Raw genomic sequence first — 19,808 nt, forward strand, 5'->3', positions numbered from 1 at the left:
CCTGAGTGAATGCCATGAGCTGGTGGACCTTGTCCTTCTGAGATGATTTAAGCTTATGCTGTGGGAAGCAAAAGAAGCAGGAAAGCCAATGAGGCCAGTCCAGAGAGCTGTTTCAGCTCTATCACTAACGCCTATATTGTAACTGGACTTAATTTTTCCTTGGGTGACTGGACTTCACTTCAGAATTACAGGAAGACAAAGCCTTGTTCTTCATCAGTTAAAAAGACTGCACAGCCTTCTGAAAATTCAAATGACAGCATCTACACAGTAATAAATATACAAAGTCTAATCTCCCCCAAATTAGAAGAATCAATGTTTTATACAGAATACATTTTGATCTCTATCTGGTTCACTTTGCATGAAGTAGGATGTTAATTTTTTTCTAAGTCTCAGTGAAATCCCTCTTTATAACACGTACGTACCCTCTGATGAAATGCGGCTAACCCGAGGCCTGACCACATCACCACAGCCCACCTGTGGGTCCTCCTTGGCTTCAATTAATTTCAGGCCCTAATGACCAGGAGGAGGACCTCATGGTTGGAAACATGATTATTTTAAGTTTTTCTCCGTTTAAAATTAGCAGAACAACACTGATGAAAACACATATAACAAAGAATTGTGTGAAAAATAACTTATAGAAGTTCCAAAAGCAGGCACAAAAAGCCTGTTATGATTAAATGAAGATGATACTAATAATGAGAATGCCTGTGTACATGAGACAGAAATAAGATGGAAAAATAGGGCAGAGGCTGTCGGTAGGTAGTAAATAACAAAACTGCCATGTAACAGTACTATATATAGTATATAATGAAACCAAATAGCATTTTAATGTTTCCAGGTATTGAACGGTTAAGGTTTTATTTATCTAAGGTAGCCTGATGAAAACAACAGCAGAAATGACAGTCATTCACTAATTTCTGTAAATCAAAACAGACACTGTAATCTACTGGGTGCTAATACTTTAAAAGACACTTTACACAATAATATGATAAGGGGAAAAGTTTTACTTAAAATGATTTATACTCACTCTTGTTCAAAAAAAGATGAGTTTATAGAAGCACACAGAATAAATGATAACTTACAGAAATGTGTAACTGGAAAACAAGATGTAGATGAGGAAATCAAGAAGAGGAAATAAGGAAAATAAGAAAGCCAGAGATAAGACACAGACACGCATACCATATATGAGTTGAAAGTGAGCTGAAAATTAGGCTCTGAGCTTCTCAGTTGCCAACGTAAAGAAGAGAAGAGGATTAGTTAGGAAAATCTGTTTTCATAAGATTTAAAGACCCACCAGTGGCCCAAAAGTGGCCCAGCTCCTCCTGGCGCTGAAACTGGAAGGCAGTGGAGACATGAAATGTCCCCTTTGTACCAGACCAGCTCCGCACCAAATGCCACCAGGAAACAGCAGAGCAAGCTTGCAAAGCGTTTTGCTAAGGCCTCCCTCAGTGCCTGCTGGTGCCAGGAGAGCAGAGGACGACTGAGCAGGGGTTATGCTACTGCAGTCTACACACACTGCCCTCCCAGTGTGGCTGGGGACCCCGGGGGCCCAAGACGTCTCAGGGGTTCCGCGGTCACAAAAGTATCTCCAAATGCCTCCAAGCCGTTACCCACCTTTCTCACTCTCATTGGTGTATAGCAGAGGCTTCCAGAGGCTGCCTGACTGGTGACATCACAACAGACTGAACACAGAAGATTGGAGAACCTAACTTTGATTAAAGATGTTTGCAAAAATGTAATGTGAATATATAACGGGTTTACTATTGTTATTTTTGAACACAGATATTTTTAAACTTTCCATTTTAATTTCTAATATGGTAAATACCAATGGCTACAATCCCAATAATTTTTTAAAGTGTATAGGGGGCCTGGGACTTAGAAGTTTGAGAAACACTGATCTAAGTAACCCAGGGAATTAATATTTTGGCTACTTAGAACAATGACTGTTGATCATTTGGGGTCCTGGGTCCCTTTTGGAATCTGATGATAGCACGGATCCTTTCTCCCGGAAAACGTATGTGGTACACAGGTGGGCATATGGTTTGGCACAGAAATTCCGGGTTTTCACGGACCTTTTAGGACCATCCTGGCTTCTCAGAGGCTGGGGGAAGGTGGAACTCGGGCTAAGAACCCCGGAGCTAGGGCAGGAGGCACTGGTCTCTGCCGCAGTGAGAGTACCACGCAGAGAGGTGGGCGAACCGTGCCCCACGCGGCTGCATTTACAAACCCGCAGCTACCCTGCAACTGCAGCCTACAGCCCGGGTTCCGGGGGCACACGTAGAGTGCATGTTCTCTACATTATTTCCTGAAAGTGAGCCTTTGAGAAAAACCAACGAGTTCAAGGTTCTATTCTCTGGGAAGATTAAATTTAACTCAGTGCGGTCAGGTCCCAAATGCTTTGACAGTAAACTGACGAAAGACAATGCTGGCATCTTTGATGACACCGATGGCTTCCCCAGGGGAGGTGGGCAAAGCCAAGGCTTACCTCAGACACCTTAAGACAGTGACAGGTGTTCGACCCCAAGATGGTGCACCGTTCAGAAGAACCATGACATGTTTACTATGGAAACTGCCATCAGTGCTAGATTTTAACATTCTGTCAGGCTTGTAAACGCAGAATTCGGTACTTACATACAATGAAATTCAGCCATAAAAAATCATGAAGTACTGATATATGTTACGACATGGGTGGGCCTCGAAAACATTATGCTAAGCAAAGGAAGTCAGACACAAACGGTCACACACTGTGAGATTCCATTCGCGTGAAACGTGCAGCGCAGGCAAGTCCTGAGACGGAGGGCGGGCGGTGCGGCCAGGGGCTGGGGGAGGGAGGCGTGGGAGGGACTGCTGACAGGTGTGGGCCTTCCTTCGGGGGATGAAAATGTTCTGGAACTAGACACAGGCAGCGGTAGCACAACGCGGTGAAGGTCCTACGCACCACTGGACCGTACACTTCGAAACGGTTAACTTTATGTGATGTGATTTCACCTCAGAAAAATCCACCCTAGCGCCCTGAGCCCCTCCCAGATGAGCCAACAGAGCAACGTTTGCTCAGGTGACAACCATGCAGCCGGCAGATCCCCGCCAAGGAGGTGCTGCCCATCTCGAGGTCCTTCTCCTGATGGTAGCCTCCCGCAGCCCCTCCTAAACCGTGACCCGGCGGCTCTGTGACAGCGTAAAGGAGGGCGCTTTCCGGGAAGCCCAGGCGGAGAGGGGCAGGGGCAGCACGTGGCCCAGGCCGCCCAGGGCGGTCTGAACTGTCACCGCGTGAGTTACAAAGCGGGGAGAAGTGCACATAGAGAATCAGTCTATTCCCGGTGGTAGGATCTGTCTATTCCAAGACAGATCCTGCCACCTGGAACCGCACAGTGGCACGAAGGTGCCGGTTCTGAATCAGCAACAGCGGCCGCGGGTCCAAGCCGAGCCCAGGGCAGGTCTCTGGCCAGGGTGAAAGGGGAGGGGACGGTCAACAAAGTTCCAGTGATTCAGTGTTACCCCTACAGTGATTAAAACAATAACCAACAGCTAAATCTAAAGACTATATGTGCTTCCTGCCCAAAAGGGACGAAGAGATTCAAGTTGCAATTTGTAAAAAAAGGGACCTGGCATAAAGCTTTCTAAAAAAAAAAAAAGCCTCATAAACTAAATATTTACCAGAGAAAGAAAGCTCTGGGTCTACTTAGGACTAAATCCATCTAAAATTAATAAAGGTCCATAACCTGGAAGGGCCACAGCCTGCCCTTCAAGCTCTGATGGCCTTCACTAAGGCTCACCACGCCAAGGAAGTTAAAGTATTAACGGCAGCTTTTAAGGGAAGTGGGAGGGCTTTTTCTACTTTGTTTTACCCTGTTAAAATGTACAAAATTCTTGAAATAAAAATCTGGACAATCCAGGAAAAACATCAGATAAATTCTCTACCTCTGGAAAAAGTCTCAAACGTTTAAATTGTGACCTTGTAAAAAATCACTCATGTGATCTGGGCACCAAAACTGACCACATACAAAATGAAAATGTTATCCTTAAAATGCCCTTCCAGAGACACTGAATACAACAAAATCTCCTCTTAGGGTCAACTTACAAGGGGCCGCCAGGGCAACCACACTGACCCAGTTCGTGGCATCAATTCAGTCGCCTTGACGGTTTCAGGTACAGCAGGCGGGGGTGGTGCATGGAGTCACACCCAAGTGCCCCCTTTCACTCTCCTTCCTCTCCAACCTCTTCAGCAAGTCAGGCTCCTGCCCACCCAGCCCCTTCCCCTTAAGAGCTGGAGCTGTGGTCTCGCCGGCCAAGGCGGGCGCACTCGGCCGGGCAGTGCAGCTGCTGCCCCGGGGCCGGCACGAGCCTCCGGGCTGCACTGCTGACCGCCCGCTCCTGGTTTCTGGGACGGCTTTCTCGGGCCCTCATGTTTCTCTGACCGGCGCTTCTCCATCTCCTTCTTGGCTGCTCTCCCCACCCAGAAGGTTTGTTCTCACGCCTCCCCTCTTCCTGGCACGTTCCTCCTGGACCATCTCTCTCCGGCCTTTAAGCCCCTCCCCAGCCTCCCACTACCACGAGGACAAAGGCTGCCATTCCTCCCTGTGACCAGCTGAGTGCCCCATCACAGCCTCCCGCCGCGGCTGCTCCCTGGCTCTCTGGGCTCCGCGAGGCCCTCTTCCCATTCCTGTCCCTCCCACCCGCAGCGCCGCGCACATCTGGCTGCCCCACGCCCCACTCATTCTCGAGAGTTCAGCTCAGCTCACACCGTGCTGCCGCGGCCAAGCCTTCACTGGCTGGGTATCTGACACCACACACCCCACCCTGCGGGTTCCTGGAACCGGTGCCTCTCCCTGGCACCTATTCCAGCTGCAATAACGTAGCTGCGTGTTCAGTGCCCGTCTCTCCTGCTGGGACATCGGCTCCATCAGTACCAAACCCACGTCTGCCCTGCTCAGAGTCGAAGCCCTGGCACCTTGCACACCACCTCGCTTGCACGCAGAAGCCACTGCATTTACAGAATGAACACTGAAACCCTTCAACTACCATGGTTTCCACGACGTTTCAAAGCAACTGTACGTTTCCAGAAAGCCCGCCCTCTCCTGGGCTCCAGATCTACGTCTCTAACCAACCAGACGATCCCGCTATCTCCCCCTCCTTACTGCATCATCTTTCCGCAGAAACCTGCGCTTCCTTCTACAATCCCTATTTTGGTCAATACCATGACCGTCTGCTCAGACGCCCCAACTAGGGCCTGCAGAGCCCTTCCTCTCCTTTTCCTCCTTTTCTGAACGGCTCTGCAAAATTCCCCACCCTTCCCTCCTCTCATGCCCCTTGTTCCTACCGACAGTCTCCGTTCAAATCTTCGCCTCTTCTTGCCGAGCTATTACCACCGCTTCCTAGCTGGCCTCCCCTACCCGCAGTCCTGACTCCCTCCCATCCAAGTCCTGTCCTCGGGACAAAAGGCGATCGCTTCGCACACACCCCTCCTTCTCAAACACCTTCCAGGCTCCCGCTCTCTCCTGGGAGACTCTGCTCTCCTCGGCGGGGAACGCGAGGCCCTGCTCAGGAGCCCTGCCATTCTCGACCCTGAAGTCCACGTTCCGGCCGCTCTGAACCACCGGCAAGGCTCAGGCGCGATCCGGTCCACCGCATCTCCCGGCAGGACGCCCGCCTGCCCGCAACGTCCTCCCTCCGGGGTCACCCGGCTGCTCGCGCTCCCGAGGAGGCAGTGCTCGGAGTCCCCGGCCCGCTCTGTGCCTCCGTCTCGTCAGGCAGCACCGCCGCACTTGGGTCACCGGTCCGGTCCCACCTGCGTGCTCCCCGCCGCGCCTGAGGACTCCGCGCCCGGCCCCGGGCCCCGACCGCCAGCCCCCGACCCACGACCTCCGACCCCAACCCTCGGCCCCAGCAGCGCCTCGCCGCCCCCCAGCCCCGGATGCCCAAGAGCGGCCGAGAGGAAGGCGAGCCGCGGGCCACCTACCATTCTCCCCGCGCTCCCCAGCTTGTCGCCGGCCCCGGCCGTCTGCGCAGGCGCCCCGGCCCAGCCGCGCCATCCCCGTCCCTGTCCTCAGCCCCCGGGACACCCGCCCAGGGAGGCAGCGACAGGTCAGGCCAGGCCGGCGGGACTCCAATTCCCGGCGTGCACTGCGCCGCCCGGGGCCGCCGGGATGCAGGCCCTGCTGCGCCTCCGACTCCCGGCGTGCACCGCGCCGCCCTGGGGTGGACAGAACGCACACCCCGCCTCTTTAAAGGGGCCGTGACTCCCTCTCGGCCGCGTCGGCTCAGAGGGCGTTCGAGAGAGCTCTGTGGGCCTCCTGGGCCCTCCCCGTGCCCGACCCCGTCCTCGTCCTCGTCCCCGCCCCGGGGGCGGCCCCGCCGCCTGGGAAGGGATGCGGATAAGCGGCGTCCCGGTCCTCCCCTCTGGAAAGCCGGACCCAGGACGCGGCGCGGCCGGAACGTCCGGGTGAGCGTTCGGCGCGGGGCCCCGGGTCCGGCCTGAAGTGCGGCCCTCAGAGCTTCCCTCTCCTCCCCTCCCGTCCCCGGGGGTCTCCCCTTCCCGTGGGTGTCAGTTCTTCCCCTCCCCGGGGTCTGGTCTCCCTTCCCCCTCCCGGGTCTCCCCTCCCCGGGGGTCTCCCCTTCCCGAGGATGTCTTCTCTCCCTCCCTGGGGGGAGGGGTGTCTGGTCTCTCCTTCCCCTCCCTAGAGGTCTCCCCTCCTCCTTCCCAGGGGTCTCTCCCCCTTCTCCCGAGGTTCCGTTCCCTCGGCCTCACTCAGGCCCCGCCCGCTCCCTCCTCCTCCGGGCTTTGCGCCGAGAGCGGTGCTGCACCTGAGCGCCCTTTTCCAGACCCCGCACCTGGCGGCGGCCCCGGGGTTGCGGGAAAGGCGCGATGGGGGCGCGGGCGGGAGCTGGCTAGGCTTCGGACTCTGCGGGCCACTCGGTTGGACCGTTTACACTCTCCCGGCGCCTGATCCTCGGGTCAGATCTGCGGAGGAGCCGCCGCTCCACGAGCCCCTGGGGGTCCCGGCTCTGCGCGCCGCTCCCCGGTTCCCGTCGGACCTCACCCGTGGTCCCCGTTCACGCTCTCGTCCAGGTGTCAGGCGGCCCCGCCGGGTCCCCTGAAAAGGACGCACGACGTGAGCCTCGAGTTTCCGCGTGATTCGGGGACAGCCCCTCATCCAGCTCCGGGGAGCCGCTCCGAGGAGGGGGGCCTCGTGGAGGGTCGCTGCCTGTCACGGGGACAGGTATCCCCGTGAATGACTCTAGCGCTTTCGTAAGGGTGGGAAGGTGCAAGGATCCGGTCTGTAAATGTTGTTCCTAAAGTGTAACCGTCGAAGGGCCTGTTTTCCCAAAGCGCCAGGCCTCATCCCGTCTTGGGTCTGCGCTGCCCTCGGGGTGCGCTGTGGGCGCCCAGCGCCCCATGGCCGGGGGAACTGGATGGTGAATAACGTTACTGAGTTCACAGCCTTTTTATACGTTTTTCTGATCATTTTTCCGGCCAGAGCGTCGTACTGCCTTACTGGTCCCAAATTTCTTTTATAATATAAATTTTTGAAAAGATAGTGTCTCAGTGATTGGATTATTAACGGAATACTGGGTTTTTGTACAGTTTAATTAACATTAAATACTTTAAAACTTTTTACTGTCCTTAAGAATTTTCTTCTTTCCTTCCTCTCCCCCTTTTTTAACTCGTTCTCCAATTTTACTGATTAGAAGTGAGCCATAAATTGTATTATAAGTGCTTTATCTTTTAAGACATAGACTTTACATCATCTAACTTGTTAAAGTGTAAAAGAGGCTTTTCAAGTAGAGTCCTCCACAGATCACACTGAGGTAGACTGCTTCCACTGGGGGCTTCTTTGCTTCCTTGGATCTTCCCACAAGCTGCCCGCTTTGTTGCCCGTCTTGTGCCTGGCCTGGAAGTTCTGGTGGCATCAGGAAGAGATACTACAGACAACCCTCCTGCTTTCCTTTTTCCAGAGGCCCTGCACCCGCTAACCCTGATCCCGCCCCACCCAAGCGGCTCGCTCTGGAGTTCCTGCCTGGAGCTCCCATACCAGGTCAGCCCCCTCCCCCCTTTAGGGTCTGGGTTCAGCTGGGTAGACGGCCGGCCCCTAGGGTGGGCTGTCCCGGGAGCTGGGTCCCACCTGGTCCTGATGGCCTCCGCCCACAGACAGAGGCTGCTGTCAATAAACCAGACTGCCTTTCAGCAGTTGGATCTGGTAAATCTGAGGTGGTGGGTCTGGAAGGTCCTGAGGAAGAGAGATGGAGGGGCCTCTGGCTACACGTGTGCAGGAGGCTGGGGGGCAGGGCTGCCAGGTTCTCGCGTTTTATTTTAGCCCAGTGTGCAAAGTGGAAACACAGGGGCGCTGCCTCCCGGCCCCCCGGTCTCCGGAGGGCCTCCAGCAATGGTCTAGGGCTCGGTGGTCCAGCAGCGGGTGTCCCAGGAGAGCGCTGTGCGCCCTGCAGTCTCGACAGAACTCGGAGTGGAGGCGGGACAGAAATCTTCACCTGGTGACTTTGCTCTGAACACACCTGGTCGCGGACTTTTTTTTTTTAATTTATTTATTTTTGGCTGTGTTGAGTCTTCGCTGCTGTGCTGCTGCGCGCGGGCTTTCTCTAGTTGCGGCGAGCAGCGGCTACTCTTCGTTGCAGTGCGCGGGCTTCTCATTGCGGTGGCTTCTCTTGTTGCAGAGCAGGGGCTCTAGGCGCCCGGGCTTCAGTAGTTGTGGCTCATGGGCTTAGTTGCTCCACAGCATGTGGGATCTTCCCGGGCCAGGGCTCAAACCTGTGTCCCCTGCATTGGCAGGTGGGTTCTTAACCACTGTGCCACCAGGGAAGCCCCAGATCTTGGACTTTTTATGTAAAATTATTGGAAGTTTCTTTGTTTTTGAGTAGGCTTAATAATGAACCCATATGCCTTTTTATTCTGAATCATTTATTACAAATTTTTTTTCTTAATCAAATAATCTCATCGATTTTAAAGTTTGTTTTGGGATTCCTGTTCTGCCTTTAAACAAGCCAAACCTGCTAGAAATTTGGCAAAGTTGGGGAGATATATTTTAATTAATATTGGAATATGTATAAATAGGAAGTTTTAGGAGGGAGGGTTTGTGCTCAAAGTATTGATTTTTGCTATCACACTAAATGAAAAGTAACCTTGGGTTTCACTTTAGTTGAGTCATCCTGCAAACCTTTGGTTTTAGGGCGTTTCCTACTTTAAAATAATAAAATGTCACAGGCATGTTTGCCATGCTCTGCAGTGTAAATGGTGCACATTACACACAATAGGGGTGTAGTGGGAAACAGGAAGAACTTATATACAGTTTTTAAAACTTTATTTTGAGATGATTATAGAGTCACATGAAGTTTTAAAAAATAATACAGAGAAATCCTATAGAATATACATAGAAAATCCTCAAGATGCCACCAGAAGACTACTAGAACTTATCAATGAATTTGGTAAGGTTGCAGGATACAAAATTAATGCACAGAAATCTCTGGCATTCCTATACACTAACAATGAAAAATCAGAAAGAGAAATTAAGGAAACAATTCCATTTACCATTGCAACAAAAAGAATAAAATACCTAGGAATAAGACTGCCTACGGAGACGAAAGACTTGTACTCAGAAAATTATAAAACACTGATGAAAGAAATCAAAGATGACTTAAACAGATGGAGAAATATACAGTCGTTATTGTGAAAATGATTATGCTACCCAAAGCAATCTACAGTTTCAATGCAATCCCTATCAAATTACCAATGGCATTCTTTATAGAATTACAACAAAAAATTTTACAATTTGTATGGAAACACAAAAGACCCCAAATAGCCAAATCAATCTTGAGAAAAAAATGGAGCTGGAGGAATCAGGCTCGCTGACTTCAGACTATACTACAAAGTTACAGTAATCACGACAGTGTGGTATTGGCACAAAAACAGAAATATAGATCAATGGTACAGGATAGAAAGCCTGGAGATAAACCCACGCACGTATGGTCACCTAATCAATGACAAAGGAGGCAAGAACATACAATGGAGAAAGACAGCCTCTCCAATAAGTGGTGCTGGGAAAACTGGACAGCTACCTGTGAAAGAATGAAATTAGAACACTGCCTAACACCATACAGAAAAATAAACTCAAAATGGATTAAACTTAAAATGGATTAAAGACCTAAATGTTAAGACCGGACACTATAAAACTCTTAGAGGAAAACATAGGAAAAACACTCTTTGACATAAACCACAGCAAGATCTTTTTTGACCCACCTTCTAGAGTAATGAAAATAAAAACAAGAATAAACAAATGGGACCTAATGAAACTTAAAAGCTTTTGCACAGCAAACCATAAACAAGATGGAAAGACAACCCTCAGAATGGGAGAAAATATTTGCAAATGAAGCAACGAACAAAGGATTAATCTCCAAAATATACAGAGAGCTCATGGAGCTCAATATCAAAAAAACAAACAACCCAATTAAAACATGGGCAGAAGACCTAAATAGACATTTCACCAAAGAAGACACACAAATGGCCAGGAGGCACATGAAAAGATGCTCAACATCACTAATCATTAGAGAAATGCAAATCAAAACTACAATGAGGTATCACCTCACACTGGTCAGAATGGCCATCATCAAAAAATCTACAAACAATAAATGCTGGAGAGGGTGTGGAGAAAAAGGAACCCTCTTGCACTGTTGGTGGGAATGTAAATTGTTACAGCCACTATGGAGAACAGTATGGAGGTTCCTTAAAAAACTAAAAATAGAACTACCATATGACCCAGCAATCCCACTATGGGCATATACCCTGAGAAAACCATAATTCAAAAAGAGTCATGTACCACAATATTCATTGGAGCACTATTTGCAATAGCCAGGACATGGGAACAACCTAAATGTCAAATGATAGATGAATGGATAAAGAAGATGTGGCACATATGTACAATGGAATATTACTCAGCCATAAAAAGGAACGAAATTGGGTCATTTTTAGAGATGTGGGTGGACCTAGAGTCTGTCATACAGAGTGAAGTAAGCCAGAAAGAGAAAAACAAATATCGTATATTAATGCATATATGTGGAATCTAGTAAAATGGTACAGATGAACCTATTTGCAGGGCAGGAATAGAGATGTAGACGTAGAGAACGGACATGTGGACACAGCGGGGGAAGGGGAGGGTGGGATGAATTGGGAGATTAGGTTTGACATAAATACACTACCATGTATGAAATAGATAGCTAGTGGGAACCTGCTATAACGCACAGGAAGCTCAGCTCGGTGCTCTGTGATGACCTAGAAGGGTGGGATGGCGGGGGTGGGAGGGAGGACCAAGGTAGGGGGGATATAGGTATACATATAGCTGATTCACTTCATTGTGCAGCAGAAAGTAACACAATACTGTAAAACAATTATACTCCAATAATTTAAAAAAAAATTAGATAACTTCAGATAATACAGAGAAATCCTATAGACCCTTCCCCCAGTGTCCCCAGTGGGAGCTCTTGCAAAACTGTATCATAAGCAGGAGCTGGGAGAGAGACAGCCCACTGCCCAATCTGGGTGCACCAGGGCACATGCATGCACGCATGTGTGTGTGTAGATCTGTGTGATTCTGTCACATGTGCACACGCGTGTGGCCACCACCACTGTCAGGACACAGAACGCATCCACCCCACGGGGTCCCTCCTGCTGCCTTGTTAGGTCCACAGCCGTCCTCCCCCTTCCCTGGGCCCTGACCCCCACTGTCCCTTCCCCGTCTCTGCAGTTTGTCATTTTAAGAAAGTTGTGTAGGGAGTTCCTGGTGGCCTAGTGGTTAGGATTCTAGACTTTCACTGCCAGGGCCCAGGTTCAGTCCCTGGTCGGGGAACTGAGATCCCACAAGACTTGCGACCAAAAAAAAAGAAGAAGAAAGAAAAGAAGTTGTGTAAATGGCATCACGCGTGAGCGTGGCAGGCTCTCCTCGGCCTTGAGTTCGCCTGGGTTACTGCGTCAGTCGTTCAAGATGTGGAAATTTTAAGAATTCATTATAAAACCACAACAAATCCAGAGTGTCTTTTTTTATAATTAAAAATAACAATAACAAAATGACACTGTTTACTGAAAAAAAAACATGTTACAGTTTAGTAGTCTGTAGGATTTGGTAGCCGAGTTTGAAGGTAAAATGAGATGTTTATGAAAAAGGACTGGTTCATATCTTAAGGTCTGTAAATAACTTCATGTTCATGGTAAAAGCTCTTTTCAGTGGAAATATTAGTATGACTACAACTAAAATTCTGAGAGGTTTTTCATAAAAGTGAATAGCTGTCTTCGGTGTTTTGGGGAGAGGGATAGCTAACTTCAGGAACTTGTCTGAGGGAGGGGCCCAAAGTGGACGGAGGGGTGTTACATACCAGCTGTGCAGCAGTTTATTTTCCTGAAGTTTGAAATCTGTAAAAGAATCACTTTCTGAGATCTTTTGGAGAAAATGTGCGTGTCTAGGTCTGTGCAGTTAACAAAGCACCTGAAATTTGTGTCTCGGTTCTGAAGAATACTAACTGTGTGCACGTCTGAAGTAGCGCTTGAATTCTTTCTTTCCCTTGAAACAGTAGGAGCTTAGCAATTGAGTCAATAAAATAACAGATCAGCGATATTGCCGGCTGTCTGTGTGATTGATCAGTGGTTTGTTTGCTCAAGGTGGTAACGTTTACTTAAGATTGTATTAAAACTGTGCCAGTGAACCCAGTAACTCAGACAGCCCTACTGGTTTATCCCACCTCATTAGGAAGCGCGCTGTCCTGCACCCGTGGATCCTCTGGGAGATGCTGGGACCCAGAGTATCTAAACAAGTATTGAAATCGGACAGTTTCCTGACTTTTTACCCAGAATAGTGAGCCAGTGTGCAGTCTTTAATGGGCGACTTCTGATTGTCATTCTGAACACGGGTGGCTGTCCTGCCCTCAGCGGTCGCCTCTTCAGGGTCTGCTGGGGGGCATGGAGCAGGCGGCCCCCCAGACCGCCGGCTGCTGCTCTCTGCTGCGTTCCCGTGTGTGTCTTTGTAAGCTCGGTCGGTGTCCACTTTCTGTGGCTGTCATTCCTTGGTTTGGTCAGGATTCTATCTCTAGAAATGCACACTCTTAGTTTTGCTAATCTACTTTTCCTGGGAAACCAGATTAAACTCATTAGAATTGGGATTACCAGTGAAATGAAAATATATATATTCTAGAATAACATGATTCCTTGGAAAGGGTGGGTTTAGTTTTGTTTTCTTTTCTTTTTGGCATAAGGACTTGGGCCTAGTTGCCAGGCTCACTGGGTGTATTTCAGGGCGCATCTTACTGGGCTCTCCTGCATTTGTCACCTCTTCCGTCTTTGTTCTCTATCTTCCTGCCTCCGAGGTCATTCTTTCTTGGTGACCCTGCTGACCTGGCCTCCACCTGCGCCTCGGTCAGCCCTCCTCTGGGCAACACAGCTGCAGCTCCCCCGCTCGTGGCGCTGAAACCTCCGGCTCGCCCGGGCCGGGCCGGGGTCCTGTCTGCGCCCCGCCGCCAGGATGAGCTCACAGGCACTGCTTGAAGTCTTCCTTAAGGGAGAAGAGGAGGAGCCTGAATCTGCATGATAGAAAGTGTTTGAGTGTGGTTGTAGTTTGTGATTTTTTTTTTCTCTCCTTGACATCTTGTTAGCACATAACGGTAGACTGACATTGGAAATTTGACGGAATTCCAGGTGACTCAGGAAAGCAGACGGTACGGCCCAGCCAGCTCATAGCAGTTCGGCTGCATTTCCCAGCCCCTTGGACCTGGTTCCGGGGCCCCTCGTCTGCGATGGGGGAAGCAGGTGGTGTTTCGCAGCCTTTGATACGTGGACCCTCTTAAATGGAATTGCTTTTTGTCTTTTGCACACGGTAGATTTAGTAGATATATGAGGCTGAGTTTTCACTTTAAAAAATTGCTTTTAAATTCAGATGTAATCTTTAATCTCAACTCTTCATCAGGCACCATACTTTAAATTCAGTATTTGATTGTAATCTAAGGGCAGCAGGTAGTTCAGATGTTGATCTACGAAAAATAACATTTTCCTCGGAAAAGTGATAGTTTTTAGTAATTATTTAACACTTTAATCTCAATAGCAATGAATCATCGTTCAACTATATGTGTCAATAAATCTCTTTTTCAGCTGAAAATGCGTATCTCAAATGCGAGCCCGACTTAGCAGGAATCTTTGGACTGCCTTGCCCTGTCCCTAAAATTGGATCATGAAGGTACTGGGGAAGAGCCACCTCTGGATGTGGCTCCCGTTCCTTCACCTGCTGGCCAGCGGTGCGGAGCACGAAGAGGCAGTGAGACACGCCATCGAGTGGCACCGGGGCCAAGGGGCAGCCGTCACCCAGAGGAGACAGTGGGTCCTGGACGGTTGCAGAAAGCTCTCTGGGCTTCTTCGCCAAAAGGCTGTGGTTCTTAACAAACTCAAAAGTGCAGTCAGAGCAGTGGAAAAAGACGCCAGCCTTTCGGACGAGGAGAAGCTGTTTCAGGTGCACATGTTTGAAATTTTCCAGAAAGAGCTGAATGAAAGTGAAAACTCCGTCTTCCAGGCCATCCACGGACTCCAGAGGGCCCTGCAGGGCGACTACAGGGACGTGGTCAACGTGAAGGAGAGCAGCAGGCAGCGCCTGGAGGCCCTGCGGAAGGCAGCCATCAAGGTGGGTCCAGGGCGGGGGCGGCGTGCGCCGGCGGAAGGGGGCTCGGCAGGTGGGAGCCACCCAGGGCCTCCGATCTGGCCCGGCAGGTGCAGGAGAGCCGGTCCCTTTGCACAGTCACTTAGCAGAGCCACATTTGAGCCCTTCTAGGAGTCTCTCATGCTTTCTCCGTGGTGAAAATCCCTGGGTATTGAAAAGAGTTACTCATGTTCTCCCAGTGAACTGACGTGGAAATAAGCCCATTGTAATTGCTGTCAGGGTTTTGAGCTTCTGATAAGAATTACTTTTAGTGTGAAGGCTGACTTTCTTCAAGGCCCACATGCTGAAAACAAAAATATTAAAGGTAGTTTTAAACAAATGTATACATTTGAATTAAGGATTTTGATGAAGGATACTTTTATTTTATTTTATTTATTTTATTTTATTTTTTTTAAAAAAATATTTATTTATTTATTTATTTATGGCTGTGTTGGGTCTTCGTTTCTGTGCGAGGGCTTTCTCTAGTTGCGGCAGGTGGGGGCCACTCTTCATCGTGGTGCGCGGGCCTCTCACTATCACGGCCTCTCTTGTTGCGGAGCACAGGCTCCAGACGCGCAGGCTCAGTAGTTGTGGCTCATGGGCCTAGTTGCTCCGCGGCATGTGGGATCTTCCCAGACCAGGGCTCGAACCCGTGTCCCCTGCATTGGCAGGCAGGTTCTCAACCACTGCGCCACCAGGGAAGCCCTATTTTATTTTTTAATTTTTATTATTTTTTTAATAAATTTATTTATTTGTTTTTGTTTTTTGGCTGCGTTGGGTCTTTGTTGCTGCGCGCGGGCTTTCTCTAGTTCCGGCGAGTGGGGGCTACTCTTTGTTGCGGTGCGCGGGCTTCTCGTTGCAGTGGCTTCTCTTGTTGTGGAGCACGGGCTCTAGGTGCACAGGCTTTAGTAGACGCGGTGCGTGGGCTCAGTAGTTGTGGCTCGCCGGCTCTAGAGCACAGCCTCAGTAGCTGTGGCGCACGGGCTTAGCTGCTCCGCGGCATGTGGGATCTTCCCGGACCAGGGCTCAAACCCGTGTCCCCTGCATTGGCAGGTGGATTCTTGACCACTGTGCCACCAGGGAAGCCCCTGAAGGATACTTTTAAAATGATGAGAAGAAACTATTATTACGTCAGATGTGATAGTTATATAACATTTTAAAGCTATCATTTAAGCCATCTATTATGTGCCAGGCACTTTAAATATACGAAGTATCATTTCTTCTTCATGGAAAGGCTATGATAATATTATACAGCTTAAAAAGTAAAGAAGATACAAATTATTAAACTTTTTTTTACCCAAGTGTGGTATTTTGGGTAGAAATATGGTGATGGGGTAAGTAGCCCCCTGGATTCAGTCATACTGTCTGTTGTTAGAAACAGACCGCCCCCTCCGAGCGGGATCACCGCCTCACCAGACCCTTCGCACAGGTGGGACATTAAACTCCATGGCATTAAAGAGGGAGTCGCAGGGGTGTCGGTTTGCGGTAGTTTTACGGTAGAACAGAGAACAAACATGAGTTTGAGTGGCACTGACCCCACACGCCTGCTTTCTGCTGGTTCTGGCCTCACGGGTCTAAGGCGGTCTAGGCACTGGGGGCGCTGAGTAGAGGCTGCGAAACAGCCGAGCCTGTGCCTGGGACCGTCCTCCGCTCAGCGCCCACTCCGCCTCAAACGTGAGTAAGTAGTAAGGGTACTGATTTGAGATCCCTGGAGCTTGAATACAGTTGTGTGCCATACACGTGTTAAACTCTGTTCCCAGCACCACCCATCAACTGTGCAAGTAAGTAATGCTGTCAGATTCTCCTGGAACATCTCCCCTTGGTAACTTGGAATTCGACTGTGTATTCCGCTTAGAAATGTCTAGCTAAATAATCAAGTGCCACAGCTGGGCTTCCACACACAGTAGGCACAGTGGCTGGAACAGCATCAGGGTTCGGCGGGTGGTTTTTGTGTGAAGAGATGGCCTTCAGCATCTCTTTACGGTTGTGTGTTACGTTGGTGTGTGTGTAAGTAGCCTTCCCGCAGGGTTTGCTCTGAGAAGTTTGAGTGCCCTGGGGCACCTGGCCTCCCCTGCCGTGTTTGTGGTGCGGGCGGGTCACCCAGGTTTCCTTCGTAATAAACACCACTCTTCATTTCTTACACATGAATAGGAAGAGACAGAATATGTGGAACTTCTGGCAGCAGAAAAACATCAAGTTGAAGCTCTTAAAAACATGCAGCATCGGAACAAAAGTTTATCGCTCCTGGATGAAATTCTTGAGGACGTGAGGAAGGCGGCAGACCGTCTGGAGAAGGAGACAGAGGAGCGCGCTTTCGATGACAATAAGTCAGTGAGTAGCACCCAGAGCAAGGTCCTCTTGGCCTGCTGAGCCGCTGAAAGGAGGTGTACTTGGAATTGTTTGCAGGTGTGCCGTAGCGCAGGCTGAAAATGAAGATGAGGCTAAAGCACTGGTGTGCCGTAGCAAGTAACTTGTGTGGCCCTGAAGACGTGCCCCGGTTTCCTCTGCTTCCCCCCGCCGCCCCGTGTTTGGTCAGCCCCCCCCCCCCACCCCCGCCACGACTGCCCCGCCCCCAGCAGCTCGTCTGTTTCCCCGGCCTTGGCTCTGGTCTCAGGAAGCTGGCCCTGGGCGGCCACGTTTCGGTGCGGATCTGCCCGGGGAGAGGCTCGCTCCTTACAGGAAACCACCTTTGGGTCCCAAGCAGCATGTCAGACTGAGTCCTGGGACGGACTCAAGAAAGGGTCAGGTAATGACAGCAAACCAGAGAAAGGCTGGAGAGGGAAGAGGAGTGAGGCCCTTAGTGACCCCAAGGCGGGAGAGGCTCTGGGTGTGTGAGGGCCGTGCGCCGGGGAAGAGTGTCCTTGCCTTTACCCCGCTCACCAGGCACTCTGCCCTCCACGGCTCCGGGCTCTCCCACACTGGCCCTCCCCCGGTCCTGTGGGACACCAGCTGCATCCTGTGGTTCAGTTCAGCCTGACACCATCCCCATGGGGCTGGCGCAGACCCCATGGGTACAGGCCCGGCCCAGGATGGCCCCCACTTCAGATGCCAGCCGCCCCTCCTCGGGCTCCCTCCGGCGTTTGCTGTGCTGCCCACAGAACTCAGTCTGTTTGCTAGGTTGGCAGATGGGCACGAAGGACACAGCTCAGATGGAAGAGGTGCCGGGGCAGGGCGTGGGGGACGGTGGCCTCCCCCAAACACCGGCACACGTTCAGCAACCTGGAAGCTCTCGGAAGCTCGTGCCTGAAGGGTCTTCACGGAGGCTTCGTTATTTAGGCTTCTGACAGACTCGGCCTTCAGCCCCTCTGCCCTCCCAGAGGCCGGGGTGGAGCTGCAAGTTCAGCCCTCATCACGTGGCCGGCTCCTCTGGTGACCAGCCCCTCCCGTGGGTACCCGGGGGCTCTCCACCACCCCTCACTCACCTGAGGGCAGGTGAGGTCGCAAGGGGCTTATTATGAAGGACAGAACACTCCTTTCACCTCTGCTGCTCTGGAGCGATTTCAGGAACCGAGGCCAAAAGACCAAATATAGGACAGGATGTTTCCATCGCTCCTTATCACTCAGGAAGTCCCGCGGGTTTGGGGGCTGTGAGCGGGAAAGGGGTCTAAGACCAAATATGTGTTTCTTGTTACAGATCACAGTGCCACGCCCTGAATCAGGTAGAGTAGGTGTTTGGAAGTAATGGAAATCCTGAACACTTCCATCCTTAAATCTCTTTTCAATTGAAAAACTTTTTCTAATTCTCTAATTTATTGGTCTTCGGTCACACTTGACAGAATGCTGAAAATGTTCCCGTTGTTCTTCTGTATGGGACTTACTCTCTAACATTTGATCTTGAACTTAAACACGTCTGATTGGCTTTAGTGACATAACAGTGGTCATTGTTGCAGGTCAGAGGGGTGAACTTTGAGGCAGTTCTGCGGGTGGAAGAGGAAGAGGCCAGCTCCAAGCAGAACCTCACGAAGCAGGAGGTGGAGGAGGATCTGGGCCTGAGCATGCTCATCGACTCCCAGAATAACCAGTACATCCTGACCAAGCCCAGGGACGCCACCATCCCGCGGGCAGACCCCCACCTCATAAAGGTAGCCCGCGCCGCCGCCCGGTGCCCACGTCCGCTGCCTAAAAGCTGACGTCACTACAATAGCTCGTTCTCAAGGGGCAGAGAGGGTTTGGCTATGGTTTCCTGTGTGGCCTGTGTAGACGTGGGGCGCGGCCGCCTTCTCCAGTGCCGGCTGGCTGGAGCCCCGGGCGGCCTGAGGTGCACACCTGCGCCCTTGGAGGGCGCCGGTCTAGTGGGAGGACGTGGAATTCTTTAGGCTCGAGGTCGACGGTGTTGTGGTTCGGGATCGCTGTTTGGACTTGGCCCGTGTGAGTGACACGGTGCAGCCTGCGCAGGGTCCAGATCAGTCGCTAGGTCTCCAGCTAAACTCCCCGACGCTGGAATCTGCTCAGGAGAAGAGAGCGAGGCAAAGAACTCAGTCTTCAAGGCGCTGCCAGCACAGACAGCCGAGGGGCAGATAGATAAACGCTCCCCACGGGCTTGTCCCGTGTGAGGGGCTGATCCCTGTACTTCTGGATCGAATCGAGAGGTAAAAGACAGCAAGCGTGTCGCCTTCCTTGGTTTTGACCAGGCTGGGGACTGGGAGGGACTGAGTCTGAGAACGGCGACTTCGGTGCCCTTCGCGAAGGGGCAGGGTCTCCACTGCGCAGTTGCCCCCCTTCGCCTTTGTACGTAGCGTAGCTTCTGGGGCGGCAGCGTGAGGCCACGTGAATACCCCGTTCCTCGCCACCCTCGGGCCAGCAGCCTGAGCACCGTCCGCGAGTCTCTCCTGGATCGGTTAACACCGTGCAGGTGAGATGGTCTTCGTGCCTTGGGAACACAGTGGGGAAGCGTTCCCGGGCTCGAGCACCGAGAGGAGGCCTCGTACTCAGTTCTCAGAGGACTGTTACGGGGTCCGCGCGAAACAGACACACCGCTGTAATCGCTGGACGCTGAGGAGCGGGCCTCACCTGCTCCCAGAGCCCTCCCGCTGCCCCTCACTTGCCTTTCTTCCCACGCAGTGAGGTCAGGTACCGTCCCACCCTACCTTCTCCTTCCTCTTGCTGCCTGTGATCTTACGTGTGTGTTTCTTGTCT

General features: G+C 51.2%; 1 protein-coding gene across 8 annotated transcripts in view; it reads left to right on the forward strand.

The window, feature by feature from the left end:
* Nucleotides 1-5,216: 5,216 nt before the first annotated feature.
* Nucleotides 5,217-19,808, forward strand: part of TMCO3 (transmembrane and coiled-coil domains 3) — a 32,013-nt gene continuing 17,421 nt past the window's right edge. For 2 of the 8 annotated variants that reach the window (XM_059903194.1, XM_059903193.1), the window contains exons 1-5: nucleotides 5,218-6,439; nucleotides 7,954-8,033; nucleotides 14,135-14,657; nucleotides 16,824-17,003; nucleotides 18,563-18,754. In XM_059903194.1, coding sequence (XP_059759177.1) covers nucleotides 14,214-14,657; nucleotides 16,824-17,003; nucleotides 18,563-18,754 — 816 coding nt within the window. In that variant the 5' untranslated portion in view covers nucleotides 5,218-6,439; nucleotides 7,954-8,033; nucleotides 14,135-14,213. Of the gene's footprint in view, nucleotides 6,440-7,066; nucleotides 7,218-7,953; nucleotides 8,034-14,134; nucleotides 14,658-16,823; nucleotides 17,004-18,562; nucleotides 18,755-19,808 lie in introns of all 8 variants that reach the window. The other 6 variants (XM_059903191.1, XM_059903190.1, XM_059903195.1 and 3 more) reach the window with 6 other exon arrangements.

This window comes from Balaenoptera ricei, chromosome 18, assembly GCF_028023285.1.
Source record: "Balaenoptera ricei isolate mBalRic1 chromosome 18, mBalRic1.hap2, whole genome shotgun sequence".
NCBI classification, from domain to species: domain Eukaryota; kingdom Metazoa; phylum Chordata; class Mammalia; order Artiodactyla; family Balaenopteridae; genus Balaenoptera; species Balaenoptera ricei.